Genomic DNA, 17,229 nt, shown 5'->3' on the forward strand with positions numbered 1-17,229 from the left:
ATCCAGTCTGAGGCAATGACCTGAATGCAGATTGAAATCTAGCACTACCTAATGTGTTCACAGGTTGGAAAACAGCTCTGTAAAAATTGGACACATACTCAATATTATGCATATTGGTTCATATGTAAGTAACTAGATACCACTGCTTGTGCATCAGCTTTATTATGGATATAGGAAATGGAGTTTATTCTTATGAACTACATTGCTCTTAATCAGTTTCTAGTAACAGATTATTCTCTACAGTTTCCATGCTTCAGGTGGAAATTATATCTTTACTTACGGTATTTAACAAGAAATTATAAGATTGCTGGTGAATCTGTGTGCAAGCTTGTACTCCTCCATGACAGAGCATTTTAAGAGAGATCTTATGTATGTCCTTGTATGTGTATGTTCAGGACCATGCAAATGAGTATTTAAATTTTTATAAAAAATTCATGTGTGGATTAATGAGTGGAATTTTCAATGCAATAATTGCTGTTGATTATGTATATGAGTTTTTATATTTCTTTCAATGAAAAGTAGATCTTCGGCGGGGGGTGTGTGTCTGAGTTCATGTGCTATATGTGTAAGTTTATGTATACCTTTTTACTATGGATTAGTATAAGTGATATCTCTATATATTTATGCACCTTCTTATACATATCCTTGTGTGCAAGTGTGGAGAGTGGCTGTCTGCTGGATTATTTGCAATTCATTCTATAATTGTCTATTTGAAGTTCATGAAATACATGTTAAAACTTACATTTCAGGAGGGAGAGAGAGCACGATGGGAGGGAGGGAGGGAGGGAGAAAAGGACAGACTGGTAGTGACTTTGATGCTGTTCCTAAAAGTTTATTTGAGAATCATAATCTTTATAGATAATGCTTTCACCACTGAAAGTTAACATATTCTGATATTGATATTTTCCTTAGCAGACAAATCCTAGCTCTTTTCAAGAGATGACAAATGTTACAGCAGTACTGGAATTCAGGCTATTGGGCTTCAGTAGCAACCCACACTGCCAGATCCTGCTATTCACAGTGGTTTTGGTTATTTATATTCTCACTATTCTAGGAAACATCATTGTTATTTCAGTGGTGGCACTGGAGCCATGACTTCATTCACCCATGTACAAATTTCTCAAGAACCTTTCTTTCAAAGAGGTCTCTTACACCACCACAATTATACCCAAGATGCTGGCCAATCTACTGGCAAAGAGGACGAGCATCTCCTTCTCAGGATGCATGGCACAGCTTTACTACTTCATTTCCCTGGGAGCCACTGAGTGCTACTTCTTGGCAGTGATGGCATATGACCGATACCTTGCGGTCTGTGAACCCTTGCACTATGGTGTGGCCATGACTGCTGAGTGTTATACCTGTCTGGCTGTGGGCTCCTGGGTCACTGGTGTTTTCACTGGTTTTGTGCCCTGTCTGATGGTCTCCAGACTGCATTTCTGCAGTTACAACCTCATTGATCACTTCTTCTGCAATATCTCTCCACTGTTGAAGCTCTCATGCTCAGACACCAGTGTCACAGAAGCTGTCATCTTCATCCTCTCTCTCCTGGTCCTTTCCAGCTGCTCTCTGTTAACTCTTGTCTCATACCTACTTATAATTCTCAGTATCCTGAGAATTAGGAACCCTCTGCTTCTGGAAAAAGAATTACCTTCTCCACCTGCAGCTCACACCTCATGGTAGTGACTATATACTATGGTACAATGATTTCCATGTATGTCCGTCCCACCTACAACCTATCATCAGAGCTCAATAAGGCTGTATCTGTGCTCTACCCAGTAGTCACACGCCTTCTGAACCCAGTAATCTACAGCTTGAGAAACAAAGCATTCAGGAAGGCCTTGGAAAAAATAGTCATCAGACACCATCATCTTCATTCTTTGTAAACTGGGAACACTTCAAGACTGATTCTTGTTGATATTCAGGCTCTTTGTTGTATTCTGACTACAGAACAGGTTATTAGCATGAGTAACAGCAACAGTTGTTGCTGCTTTTTTATAAAAAAAAATTCAAGGCAGTTATTACTGTAAACCAAAATGACTCCTGGACTATACAATGTTTCACTTTCCTCTTTTTCTTCTTTTTCCTGTTCCCCTCTCTCTTTGCCCACCATTTAATTTACTTTTTATTACTCTTATAACTACTATCTGAATTGCACTTTTGTTCTTGTTAGTGCACAGACACAAATACACATGAATATCCAAAGGGTAATATATGATTTTAAATTTACAAATTATTTGCATTTCCTTGCTTGTAGATTTTTCTCTTGCTTTGCCTGATCAGTTTTTTTTTTTTTAATTCACAGATTCAGAATAAATATCTTTCTGTTTTTCTTATACTTCATTTGGGGCATGTGAAACCAATCTCTTGACATAAAGTAGAAAAAGTGCCTTTTATGAGGAAAATGTATCTCAGAAACACATTTTTATTGTTGCCTTACAATAATTTAACACTATGAGAAGTCAATGTGATATATCTGAATTTATTAAATGTACTGTTCTTCTCACTTTTAGGCAACATTTCAGGTGCTGAGACAGCAGTGAATATTCTTACATTACTAGATGTAGAGTATTTAGAACATCTGCTGGAGATTGTGAGATATGATAGAGAAGCCTTACGAGACCTGCATCCTTCTGCAGCAGCTGCTTTATTCCACTGAATGACCCATGGACCCAAAAATGATATTGGTGATAGGGACTGCAAAGAGCCAGAACAGTCTGAAAGACGAACAACTACCATGGTGCTGCTAAAGACAGACACCAGAGCAAGCACTCCACTGAGTTCTTACTGTTGTCTGCATCTGGAGCAATTAAATTGTCTGTACCCATGTCTTCTCACTGGCTCTGGCTGGAGCCCAAGGTAAGGAGCCAAGGACAGAACTGTACCAGAATCTGAAGACTACTCTGAAGACTACCATCATAAGATATTGAATGCAAACAGCAGTGAGAGTAGTATTGCCTGACTTCAGCCACGCACAGTTACAAGCCTTAGACTAATCATCTAGATCAGGATTCATGACAGCTAGTTGAGGAGACCAACTCAGGTGCATAAAGAGAAATCACTAGTGATATCTCTGTGACATATTAGATGCTCCAGAGCAAAGCTTTTGGTTGGCAGAATTGGCACTGGATCTGCCAGAGGCCAGCCCCTCCTTTTGGAGTGACAATTGGAGGCCACTCAGGACACTATAGGGCATTTACAATGGCAATAAATGCATGTGTTTAGGCAGCTGATTTTCTTCCCAGATATAAACTTTGGATGAGATGAATGGCTTTCTATAAAGCACTGATGATACTGACTAGTATTTTAGTTTAGTTCCTGTCTAAGATGCCTTAAGGTAACAGAGACACCCATTGGGGCTGGCAGCCACAGAACAGAATAAATGGGGAACATGCACTTATCTGGAGGTGGCCACAACAGAGGCTTTGACAGAAGTTCATAAAGATATGCCTACATGCAGAATGTCTTTGTTCTCTAATCAAAAACTATGGAATTAATTTTTTTTGGCATTCCTTTCTGATGTGCAATCACCTATCTGCAGAGCTGCAAACTCTTCACATTTGACACAATAATTTATAAAATCATAGGAAGAGGCTGTGGCCTGTTCCAGTGCTTATTCCAGAAATCCAGGATGTTGTCTACCTGGACTTTAGTAAGGCCTTTGACAAGGTTTCCCACACTATTCTCCTGGAGAAACTGACTGCTCATGGCTTGGACGAGTGTACTCTTCGCTGGGTAAAAAACTGACTGGATGACTGGACCCAAAGAGTTGTGGTGAAAAGTGGTGTCTGAAATCCAGTTGGTGGCTGGTCACAAGTGGTGTTCCCCAGGGCTCAGTATTGGGGCCAGTTCTGTTTAATATCTTTATCAACGGTCTGGACTAGGGGATCAAGTGCACCCTCAGTAAGTTTGCAGACGACACCAAGTTAGGTGGAAGTGTTGATCTGCTGGAGGGTAGGCTCTACAGAAGGATCTGGACAGGCTGGATCAATGGGCCGAGGCCAATTGCATGAGGTTCAACAAGGCTAAGTGCCAGGTCTTGCACTTGGGTTACAAAAACCCCATGCAATGCTTCCCCAGGCTTGGGGAAGAGTGGCTGGAAAGCTGCCTGGCAGAAAAGGGCTTGGGGGTTTTGGTCTACAGCTGGCTAAATATGAGCTGGCAGTGTGCCCAGGTGGCCAAGAGGGCCAATGGCATCCTGGCTTGTATCAAGAATAGTGTGGCCAGCAGGACTAGGGAAGTGATCATCCCCCTGTGCTCAGCACTGGTGAGACTGCACCTCGAATACTGTGTTCAGTTTTGGGCCCCTCACTATGAGAAAGACATTGAGGTGCTGGAGCATGCCCAAAGAAGGGCAATGAAGCTGGTGAAGGGTCTAGAGAACAAGACTTATGAGGAGCAGCCGAGGGAAATGGAGAAGAGGAGGCTGAGGGGAGACCTTATTGCTCTCTACAGCTACCTGAAAGGAGGTCATAGTGAGGTGGGGGTCAGTCTCTTTTCTGAAGTAACAAGTGATAGGACGAGAGGAAATGGGCTCAAGCTGCGCCAGGGGAGGTTTAGATTGGATATTAGGAAAAATTTCTTCACTGAAAGGGTTGGCAAGTATTGGAACAGGCTGCCCAGGGAAGTGGTTGAGTCCCCACACCTGGAGGTATTTGAAAGACATGTAGATGTGGTGCTTAGGGACATGGTTTCGTGATGGACTTGGCAGTGTTAGGTTAATGACTGGACTTGATGGTCTTAAGGGTCTTTTCCAACCTAAATGATTCTATGATTCTATGATCATTTTTTAAACAGCCTTAAAAATAAGTCTATCACAGACAGTAACCATGTGCATTGCATTCTCACAAAACTGGAAGAAACAAAGGGTAGCTAGAAGTTTTTGCAAGTGCAAAAATATCTGAGGCTATGCACAACTGAGGTGCCTGCAAGTAGCCTCAATTTGTGATACTGAAAATAATACAAATCAAATGTTTTTTTTTTTTTTCACTGAGAACCAGCATGGTCACGTGGAAAGATCCAGAGCAATCACATCTCGTGAGTGGAGCTTTAAAAAGACCTCTCAATGAATGGTCTGTAAACAGACATGAAACCAAAGATCTCTTCTTATAGTCTGTCATGTGGTGGTGGCCAGATTGCTGCAGACAGATTTACCATGAGGAATAGGGATGTGAAGCACTCTGGGCTGCCTGGCAGAGAGATTCATCAAAGCATTCTTCTACCAGCAAAAGCAGTAGGAGCAGAAGACAGGCGTTAGCCCAAGAATTAGTACACCAAACAAATTACTTCAGGACGTACAGGAAGAGAGCAGTAGATGCTCATGTCTGACCAGGTTATCTACAAAGAGGCATTTTTAAGAAATGTTTCACCTGGCCTATTTACACATCTATACCATAGGAGATCTACTTATTACCACCCGAGCTCACACCAAGGGCTCACTTGAGGTCTTCGTACATAGGCATCTAGTACAAACTCAGATGTCCTATGTGATGCTTCCTGGTCTCCATCTACCTCTCCATAAGGGGCACAAGGCTTCCATAAATCTGGTACTGTATTTGTCTGTCCCATGTGGACATCTCAGAAACCCTAGTGCATTCTGACAAGGTGTCAAGGCATCTGTACATGCCTAATGATGCCTGCAGCTTTGGTCAGCTGCGTCCAGAACTGCATTCACTGTATTGGAAGATCTTCATTCTACATGCTGTGAATTCAGGCAATGAAGTCCCTTTCTGTAGGATGAGGCTTCTTCCTTTTTTGTTTCCATGCCTTATCTCCTTTATTAGATACAGAACAAGAAGCAACAAATATGGTTGAAGCTACACCAGGCTTGGGTCTTTGAGACAGAGAAGGCAGATCTTGACATAAGTCACTGTGGTGAGAGACACAAGAATGCTCACCACAAGTGATGCTGCCACTTTTCCTCTGAGGGAGCTTGAAGTGAGCTAAGTCACAGCACGCATCCCACTCCTGCACTACACATGAAATCTGCAGGTCATGTAAGGAAGGTTATCGTCGCTGGTTGAGTACCACTATTCTGTCCCATACTGCCTCCCTCAGAATGGCATAAGCACATGACTAGTCCCTGTTATCTTTCTATTACTCGCAGAATATTATCACTCTTCTAGAGATATGTTGGGCAGCCCAGAGAATGAAATCTGATTTGCACATGGCTATTCATTGATGAGAGGACCGAGTAGGAAAATTATATGTATTTATCTGAATTCAGGTGGTGGCAGTAGACAAACACATTTGCTTTGTTTCACTGAAAAGTTCCAGATAAATGACAGAGAAGTGATGATGTTTAGAAACTTTCAGAATACCATGAGTCTGCATTGTTTTAGATTAAATGAATCATACTCTTGAAGTACCTCTTTTTCTTATGAAAAACAACATGATTCTAGACAGATAGTTCACCTATAGCTTCCCCAGTTCTAGCTGGCCACACTCCACTCAGAGTGCTGTGCAGACTTGGGCCCAGGACCTCCTGCTCGACTGCTAGTCCAGCTTGAAGTTTGCTTGTGAATTGCGCGCACACGCACGCGCGCACACACACACACACACACACACACACACACACACACACAGACGAGGTCTGGGGAAGATAGAAACCCTCTGCTTTCTCCCCTAGCAGCTGGCATGAGGCATGCAGGCTGTGATGCAGTGGTCTCACTCCAGCTGCTGGTGCTGAGACCTCACTTGCTTCGCTCATCTCTGTTCCCTCAGTAGTTGGCTCTCTGGACACAAAGTCTGTGGGACCTGAAGATAGTTGGTCCCAAGAGCTATGGGCCCTCCATCTACTGACTCTGAGACCCCACTCGCTCCAGTAGCTGATGCCATGGGCAAGGGGCACTCCTATTCTGATGCCAGTTGCTGGGCCCATATCCACTCATGCTTGGCTATCCAGTAGCTGACACTTAGTCCTTACAGCACTCACACACCTGGGACAGACAGTGATTACACAGAGACATAGTTAAGAAGGGATTTAATAAAAGGATAAGACAAACTGTGGTGATCAGGCAGAGGACTTTGTGAGACAAGCATACTGACCAGGAATGGTTTATACATTAATACCCCCTTTTATACACCTTTCTGTCTGTTCCTCCTGAGTTTGTCGTTCCCACAGCCAGACTAGTCTAATGCAGAAAAATCCAGGAACGTGTCTGTCAGATTCTCACCCTTTCACCATAGCAGCAATGACTATCAATGTAATTTTCTAACAAATGTTATCAGAATACCTATGTTCAGTTGATTCCATGATACCATGGTATCCTGTCTGTGAAAGACTAATTTACTATCAAATAATTAATGCCTGGTGACATAAATGGTAAGGTAATTAATGAAGTCTACTAAAAAAGGGCTAATCCAAAATAAAGCTTGTAAAAAAATCAAATGTTTTTTTAACTTTTAATTAATGATTTTTTTTCATGAAGTGATTCTTCAAAATTCATCTGCATCCTGGAAATTGTTCACATGCTTCTGTAACTGTTTTTATTTGTTGAAAGAAAATGGTTTTTTTGTGTATGATGAATGCCTGTATTCCCAATATTCTAGCTAGCTAAATAACCAGTACACGTCTGACAACTTTTCCTTTTATAAAATAATACATTCATTTGTTTTCTTGTCTACCTGTCAAATATTTTCTCCTGCTATATTTGTCCTACCTAATATTTGCCTTTTTAATTCCTGGACAAATACTAATAAAGACTGTTGTCATTAATTCCCATCTCTAATCATCTTTCTCCCCATCAGTTGCCGAGGCGAGCAGTTTCAGAGCCAGCAGGATCAGCAGCAGAGCGGTCTAGCACGGTGCACAGTGGGGTTTCCTGATCCCAGGGAGCCTCAGGGGAGCTGAGAGAGATGCCAGGAACCCACAGCTCTCGTGACAGCAGCTGATGAGACCTGGGCGGGGCCAGGAGCAATGGCAGCCAAGGCCGCCTGCCACACATAAAGGAAGCCCTTAGGGAACGCAAGTGACCAGGAGTGCCGTGAACAGGGTCGGCAAACAGGACGTGGCACGTCAGCAAGGGCATGGCGTGGCAGTTTGCACAGAAGGGAGTGCAGGAAGGGCACTGAAGATCAACCAGGGAGCAATGGTCTCCACTCGGCAAAAAGCCATGGCTTCGCTAAGCTCTGCACCCACCATGACTAACACAGCTTCACAGACAGAGCTCTGATGGGAACGCACTGCCACCCAGGTGTCAGGCTGCAGGGTGTGCCCTACTATTACACCAGTACCAGATGGCAGCAGTGAGCACATGTGTGGGAGGTGCACCCAGGGAGAGGAGCTCCTCTGCTTAGTGACAGAGCTCCAGTAGGAGGTGAGTGGGCTGAGGAGTAAAAGGGAGTGCGAGAGTGAGATAGATTACTGGAATCACACTCTACCTTCGCTGAGACAGGCCCAGCAGGCAGACAGCGCCCATGACACAGAAGATTCCCTATCCTCTCTCCACCCAGCTGAACATAGTGACTTATGGGATAGGGGGCAATGGCGACAAGTTCCTGCCTGGCGCAGCAGGCATGTCTCCTGTGTGACTACCCCACCTTCCCAGGTGCCATTACAAAAGAGGTATGAAGCTCTGCAAGTGGAACCAAACAATGACAGGATCAATGGTACATCCAGCTCGGAGGTGTCACCAAGGTTAAGTCAGCCTACACCTGACATCAAAACTGCTTCCACAAAGAAAAAAAGATGGGTCATTGTCATCCTGAGGGGAAAAGAAGGCCCGATATGTAGACCAGACACACTTAGGGAAGTCTGCTTCCTCCCTGGGGCCCAGGTTAAAGATGTGAAGAGAAAGCTTCCTACCCTGGTATGGCCCTCAGATTACTATCCATTATTGGTTTTTCAGGTAGGCAGTGAGGAAGTCACAACTAGAAGTCTAAGGGCAATCGAGAGACTTCAGGGCTTTGCGACAACTGGTTAAGGGATCAGGAGCAAAAGTAGTGTTCTCCTCTATCCTTGCAGTTGCAGGGAATGATGAGGAAGGACGCAGAAAGAGCCAGCAGATCAATACCTGGCTTTGAGCCTGGTGTCTCCGGCAAGATTTCGGGTTTTTTGATCATGGGTCAGTTTACATGTCACCAGGCCGGCTGGCAACAGACGAGGTACACCTGTCTCAATGGGGGAAAAGAATCCTGGCACAGGAGTTAGCAGGGCTCATTGAAAGAGCTTTAAACTAGATTGGAAGGGGGAAAAGGGGTAAAACCAGGCTTGCTAGAGATAAGCCTGGGGGTGGCACACCAACATTTGAGGGATGGTGTGCTAGCAAGGTCCTTCAGTCTGCCACCTCAGTGGAGGCAAGGGATGGAGATCCATGTGGCAGTAAAGACACAAGGGCTATGGATGTGTTAGAAACCACAGAAGTGCCTAAGAATGTACATGTAGGAACTAGGGCTTCTCTCCCCAGAAAGGTGGCAGGAGGAACAGCCCAATTGAAATGCACGCAGCATGAGCAACAAACAGGAGGACCTGGAAGCTGTTCTGCAGCAGGAAAACTGTGACATGGTTGCCATCATGGAAACATGGTGGGATGACTTGCACAACTGGAGTGCTTCAATGGATGGCTATAAATGCTTCAGAAGAGGTGTGCAAGGAAGGAGAGGCAGTGGGGTAGCCTTGTACGTTAGAGAATGTTTTTTATTGTCTAGAGCTTAATGATGGTGATGATATGGTTGACTGTTTATGGGTAAGAATCAGGGGGAAGGCCAATAAGGCAGATATCATGGTGGGAGTCTGTTATAGACCACCCAACCAGGATGAAGAGCCAAACGAAGTATTCTATAAGCAGCTGGGAGAAGTCTCACAATTGCTAGCCCTTGTTCTCATGGGGGGCTTCAACTTACCACACGTCTGCTGGAAGTACAATACAGCGGAGAGGAAACAGTCTAGGAGGTTCCTGGAGTGTGTGGAAGATAAGATAACTTCCTGACATAGCTGGTGAGTGAAGGCACCCCGTTGGACCTGTTTTTTGTGAACAGAGAAGGACTGGTGGGTGATGTGACAGTTGGAGGCTGTCTTGGGCATAGCAATCATGATATGATAGAGTTCTTGATTCTTGGAGAAGTAAGGAGGTGGCTCAGCAGAACTGCTACCTTGGACTTTCAGAGAGCAGACTTTGGCCTGTTTAGAAGATGGTTGACAGAGTCCCTTGGGAGGCAGTCATGAAGGGCAAAAGAGTCCAGGAAGGCTGGACATTCTTCAAGAAGGAAATCTTACAGGCACAGGAGCAGGCTGTCCCCATGTGCCAAAAGACGAGCCGACAGGGGAGAAGACCGGCCTGGCTGAAGAAAGAGCTTTGGCTGGAACTCAGGAAAAAAAGGAGAGTTTATGACCTTTGGAAGAAGGGGCAGGCAACTCAGGAGGAATACAAGGATGTCGTGAGGTTATGCAGGGAGAAGATTAGAAGGGCCAAAGCCCAGCTGGAACTTAAACTGGCTACTGCTGTAAAAGACAAGAAAAAAATGTTTGGAAGAAACAGAGAGAAACGGAGAAAATTAAACCGCTGTCTACCCTGCCCAGTCTCTCAAAGGACCCTTCTATTGTGGGGCTGCTGAGGGTCATCATTGTAAATTTTGTTCATAAATTATGGAGATCTAGACAACATCGCAAAATCTAAAACATGATGCATTTTATTTACAAGAAGAATCTGTATTTGGCTAGAAAAACTGCATCCCTGAACTGTCCATTTTCTGCACTGACAGTAAAGTGAGCCTAAATTGACTTGATCAGATAATGATGATAATGATATGGTATGATGTTAGTTAGGCTAAGACTAATCTAATTCCTGTTTCCTCTCAATTATTTATCTTTACATAGCAGCAATGTCTGTTCTTTGGCCAAGTAAGAGAGAGTGCTTTGAGTCCATCCATAAGTCCATAACTTGACATATATCACCATATCTGTACTGCTTATCACTTGGAGCAATCCCTGCCTCAGCACTGTCCCAAAGCCTTTCATGCCTGTGCACTCAGAGGTCAATCTCTGCATGCCGTGAACAATACCTGTCTTTTCTCCATGGTATAAATCATAGAATCATAGAATCATAGCATTGTTAAGGTTGGAAAAGACCCTTAAGATCATCAAGTCCAACCGTTAACCTTTCACTGCCAAGTCCATCACTATACCATGTCCTCGAGCACCACATATATCCGTTCTTTAAATACCTCCAGGGATGGAGACTCAACCACTTCCCTCGGTAGCCTGTTCCAATGCTTGACCACCCTTTCGGTGAAGAAGTTTTTCCTAATATCTAACCTAAACCTCCCCTGGCGCAGCTTGAGGCCGTTTCCTCTCGTCCTATCACTTGTTACTAGGGAGAAGAGACCGACCCCCACCTCGCTACAACCTCCTTTCAGGTAGTTGTAGAGAGCGATAAGGTCTCCCCTCAGCCTCCTTTTCTCCAGACTAAACAACCCCGGTTCCCTCAGCCGCTCCTCATAAGACTTGTGCTCCAGACCCTTCACCAACTTTGTTGCCCTTCTCTGGACACGCTCCAGCACCTCGATGTCCTTCTTGCAGTGAGGGGCCCAAAATGGAACACAGTACTCGAGGTGCGGCCTCACCAATGCCGAGTACAGGGGCACTATCACCTCCCTGGTCCTGCTGGCCACGCTATTCTTGATACAGGCCAGGATGCCATTGGCCCTCTTGGCCACCTGGGCACACTGCTGGATCATGTTCAGGCAGCTGTCAACCAGCACCCCCAGGTCCTTTTCCGCCAGGCAGCTCTCCAGCCACTCCTCCCCCAGCCTGTAGCATTGCATGGGGTTGTTGTGACCGAAGTGCAGGACTCGGCACTTAGCCTTCTTGAATCTCATACAATTGGCCCTGGCCCAACGATCCAGCCTGTCCAGGTCCCTCTGCGGGGCCTTCCTACCCTCCAGCAGATCGACACTTCCACCCATGATGATCATAATGTTTCTCATTTTGGGTCTTAACAGAGGACACTGTCCATATTTTCATTTTGAGTGATGCTTCTCAAACCCCTCAGCACAGAACTGCTCTGCCATTTTCTTATGGGTGACTACAGACCCTCTGTCAGTGATGAATATTCTCCTGTCCAGGTTTGATATTGTACGTGTGCTCTGTGAAAAGAAGTGTGGCATGAAAGCACAAAGCTTTGAGGTATAATACCGGAAGACTAAACAAAGATGGGAAAGACAGGGTGTGGTCCTACCCTTGCTGATGAAAAGAGATCACAAGAATTATGATACCACTAAAATATTTTTGAATTTAATTTGGGAATGCGCCAGAAGGGATCCTTGAAGAGATTTGTCATTCATGTGAGACAGACTTTAAACACACTAAAAGGAAAAAAAAAATCACCTCCCATTTCCCTCTTCTGTGTATCCACCTACATATTTGAATATTTGTCTACCTAGAGTTTATTCAAAATCCAGTGAAGTATATATTTATGAATTCTTCTAATTTCGGAATTCTAATTCTTCTGATTTAGGGATGAAGATTTTTTTTTCTGTTTACTTAAATTTTACCTAGATGGAAATCTTTTTGAAACAGGTTAAAGCTGACAATAAAGACAAAAGACAAATATATGATGGTGGAGAATCGTGTTGATTTATTTGGTCATGTAGTAGTAGTATCACAGGATCTACAGCGAAATGAAAAATTTCAGAGAAAACCATGGTTGAATGAGTGCTTATGCACCAAGTTTCTTCTTCTAGCTAGGATTCCCATGATGCATTTTTTTTTTTTTCTCATACATAGGATAGCCATCCTTGCAGCATGCTTGATAGGAGACAAAGACTACTGAACAACATCAGCCACTTGCCCTGAATGTCATTCCACCACAAACATGTTGTCTCAGTTATATTTTTGTAAAACTGTGGTAAATCCATGGATGACTACCACACCATAGTTGCAAAGATGCTGAAAGGGGATAAATCATTAATAGCAGCTTTCTTTGGCATACTAGGCAAAATACATGCAATTACAGAAAGTAAAGCTTAGGCAAAAAGTCTTTTGAGAAAAAGCAAAGAGAGGATGTATAGAAAAAAAGGGAAGCTATGTCATCTCTTTCTACTGATGGGGTATGGTAGTTCTTTCAGATGGGATGCATGTGTTCCTATTTAGACATCCAGACTGTGGGCACCATATTTCTATATGAACTTGTCCTGGTTTCAGCTGGGATAGAATTAATTTTCTTAGTAGCCAGTAGAGTGCTGTGTTTTGGATTTAGGATGAGAATAATGTTGACAACACACTGACGTTTTGGTTCTTGCTGAGCAGAGTTTACACTAGTCAAGGACTTTTCAGCTTCTTGTGCTCTGCCAGGTGCATAAGAAGCTGGGAGGGAGCATAGCTAGGACAGCTGATGCAGACTGGCCAAATGTCATATTCCATACCATATGACATCATGCTCAGTATACAAGCTGGGGGAAGAAGAAGGAAGGAGGGGATGTTCGGAGTGGTGACGTCTGTCTTCCCAAATAACCGTTACGCGTGATGGAGCCCTGCTTTCCTGGAGATGGCTGAACACCTGCCTGCCGATGGGAAGTAGTGAATGAATTCCTTGCTTTCCTTTGCTTGCGCGCTTTTGCTTAACCTATTAAACTGTCTTTATCTCAACCCATGAGTTTTCTCACTTTCTTCTGATTCTCTCCCCCATCCCACCGGGCAGGGGAGTGAGCGAGCAGCTGTGTGGTGCTTAGTTGCTGGCTGGGGTTAAACCACGACAGAACCATATAGGGACATTAAGATACAGGTACATTAAGTAGCTACCTGTCTCAGCTGTTATTTCCATAGTAAGTGCCAAAGATTAGGAGAATAAAGTCCATCATTTAGCCGAGAGATAAGCAATAAAAGAATCCACAATGTGAAGCTTATCTTGGATGATCTTGGGAGGGATGCTTGTAATATTAATGATCACTGCTTTTAATTGATCTCTTCATTTCAGCCAAAATATCCAAGATATGATGATTTATTTCACTTGGTCTCAGCATTACTTAGTAGACAGTTTGTGTTTCCAGTATCACAGAGGCCAGAGGTAGACAGCAGTCTTCAAAACAGAATGGCTAATGAAAGGAATTGTAAGGTGCAATACTGGGAGTATAAGAAACTAGCTAATAGCCTATTATTATTATTTTTTCTGTCTTGGAATAAGCTTATTAGCTCCTAGCTCAAAATATTCAGAGTTTCATACACAAGAGAGAATCATCCCAGAGGCAGCCAGGAAATATTAAGGCTTCAAAAGTAAGGCTAAGAATTTAGAGTTAGGAATATGAAAAGAGATGAGCTGCAAAGGAAGAGGTGTATAATAGACTCTTCCCCAGTACATAACCAGGACAAACACAGAGGAGCATCTCTTTTCCTGGGGTAAACTGTATTGCATGTTTTTACATACAATGTTTGACTTAAAGATGCAGAGACTGAGAGCAAGGATTAAAAGACAAGAGATGTAGATCAGAGATGAGAGGGAGAACTACAAGAAAGCTTTATGTTGTATTTTTGGAAACACTGACTTACATTTTCTGTCTAACAGTTCTATTAACACAAGGGACAGTCAAGAGGAAGACACTGTATCATTTTAGCTTGTATACCATGAATCATCCTCCCTAGTTATCTGCATATCTGTCAATGTTTCTGTCTTTCTAGCCACTCAGTTTTAACTTGTTCCTCATTTTCATGTTAGAAGTAGGTCAGTTCACTGTTATTTTGCTCTCGTCTATGGATTTGAGAGTATACATGCATGAACATCACTATTTCATTACAGTATTTTCTACTAACAAATTCATTCAATATATTTTAGTACCTTTTTCCAGGGAGAGGATACAAGAATTGCATACAGGTAATGACATCTTAAGAAAAGAAGCAACTTTTTTCATTGGTGAGTACACAAATCCCAAACCAAGTAATTCAGTGAATGTATGGGTTTTTTTGAAGTATCATGAGTTAATGTTCATGTTCATGATCTAGGCTCTTTGTGTAGCCAAAGGAAACAAATTCGCTATTCCAGGAGTGACTCAGAATATGTGTCCAAGACAGGCAGAATGAATTTGCAATTAAAGGTGCTAGTCTCCGCTAATTATCTTATCTACTATCTGCTACAACTAAGCTCTGAGCTCACTTTAAAATTCACAGAAAAAAAATAGAAACTTCCATAGTACTATGATTTTTGTTAAATTCCTCTACAAATGTGAAGATAATATAAATGTAAGAAAGAATAACACTATTAAATTCACTATAAGACTAGTGAATAACACTACAGAATTTCTCCCAATGGCTTTAAAATGGCAGTCTGCAATGATTAGTGTCATCAATCCTGTGGAAGGTAAAAGGGTAAAAGACATTCCACCTTTAATATCAAATTGCAAGATCAATTACACTCTAATGACTCAACTCTCTCTCTCAGCCTATCTTCTTATTTATTTTTTCATTTTAACTTTTAAAACTAGAATGGTTGAGCAAAATATAGTTTTAATTTGACATTTGAAAAAAAAATTGATTTGTTGACTAACTTCTGGGATTTTTTTCCCTCCACAAAACTAGTTTGCATTCATTTAAATGCACAGTACAGTTTTTAGAAGTGATCATAAAATCTTCCCCATTGCAGATTTTTTTTTTATGTCACTTTCTTTTAAACATCAGGGAGTCTCTGCTGTAAATGAAGAGGGGAAAAAAAAGTTATAAAAAGTGTACTTATTTCTCATATCTTAAGTATCATCTTCTAGAGATTCCTTTTCTTTTTTTTTTCCTAGATGAAATAACAGGAGGATCTAAGCAACTAGCTTTGATTTTTGTGAATAGCTTTTACATAAATCCAACAGGAAGACAGTATCACACTGGTTGTTACCTAAGAACTTGCTGATAACAAAAATTTTCTGACAAGTAAGAGTTTCCCATTTCCAGGCTGAAGTGCCTAAATGAAAGAAACCAAGATGTTGGTAATGATTTAAACTAAAAGAATTCATTGCTGTGTTGTAGGACATCACATGACATACTGTGAAGGCCTTTGAGCTTCTTATAGTGTCATGATAGCTCTGGGAGCAAACTCACACTCACATCTGATCTCCCTGAGTGCCAAAAACATGGCTTGATTCTGTCTGAACTCAGGAGTGAACCAGCTGGCTCTTTAGAGAGGCAAACCAAAGCAAAGGGTGGGGATGGAAGATGTGGGAACTGATTCATCGTGTAGATCTACTCCTTGAGATGCTGAAGATGCAAACTGGATGGAGATATTTGGTTCTGAGAACTTGAGTCTGAACTCTACAAACTACCAAAGGGAAGGTGACTATGGTCCATCTCAATCCTTGGCCAAGATAGCTTTCTAGACTGCTTTCTGAGTTGGAAACACCTATATAGTTGAGATACATCATATGTTTGTGCATCTTGTGACATCTCTCCTCAGTTATGTGACTAACAACATAACAATAAGGAAAATATTCTGTTTTGGACTACTACTTTTCCTGATTAATCCCCACTCTTGTATTGGAGAGTATAATAGGAAACTTTCTTTAGCAAAGTGTATGTGTATAGGAAATATTCCTTGGAAGTTCTCTGCTTTAAAGTACAATTATCTGTTATGTGGTCAACCTCCTGGCAGTAAACATCTTCCCCCAAATTCCCCCAGATTCCACTTATCCCTGGCTTAGAGTGGACACCTTAAAGACAGTCTGGAACACTGAGCCTGTGGGGGTATTCTGCAGCCACAGCCTTTGGATATGCCATATTTCAGCCCTGAGTCAAACCAGAAACACATAGAATAAACTTCCTAAGAACTGGGGCAACCTTGCACTGAGTGTCTAGTTCAGGATTAAGGTCACGAGTGCAGAGGAACAAACTGGTCCAGCCAGAATTGCTGTCATCTTCCCATGTTTGATGATGGGCACTTCTGGGATTTAAGCCTGTTTGTCATGAAGAAAATGTATCTTAGGCAAGTCAGAGAATTGTAAGGACTTCTTTCCCAGGCCTCCTCCTTGTGTGCAGCTTGAAAGGCATTTGTAAGAGGACATGAAGGAGGAGGAGGAAATGTCTGTTGGGCTCAGTGGGGAGGACAGCTCACATCTAACCCTGTCTCCACAGCTCTGTCGGAAACCCTGCTTCTCAGCTAGGACTGAAATTGACTGCACCTCCCCCCTGCTCCTGATGTTGAATACTGCACAAGGTTGGTTGTTTGCCTGTCTCTGCTACCTGGGAGTCAGCTAGTGCAACTTTAGTATGTCCTGATTCCACTGGCTGACATGATGTTTTTTTCCTCCTCAGGTAACATACTGTGA

At 42.8% G+C, this 17,229-nt stretch overlaps 1 protein-coding gene across 1 annotated transcript; it reads left to right on the forward strand.

Moving 5' to 3' along the window:
• Positions 1 to 939: 939 nt before the first annotated feature.
• LOC148050210 (olfactory receptor 11L1-like) lies at positions 940 to 1,883 on the forward strand. The gene is given in 2 exon segments (XM_087743143.1): positions 940 to 1,617; positions 1,620 to 1,883. Coding segments are annotated over 2 exon segments (942 nt in total).
• The last annotated feature ends 15,346 nt before the right edge of the window (positions 1,884 to 17,229 follow it).

Source organism: Nipponia nippon, unplaced genomic scaffold (genome assembly GCF_047370975.1).
Source record: "Nipponia nippon isolate SJK-2023a ecotype South Korea unplaced genomic scaffold, ASM4737097v1 scaffold_9, whole genome shotgun sequence".
Lineage (NCBI taxonomy): Eukaryota > Metazoa > Chordata > Aves > Pelecaniformes > Threskiornithidae > Nipponia > Nipponia nippon.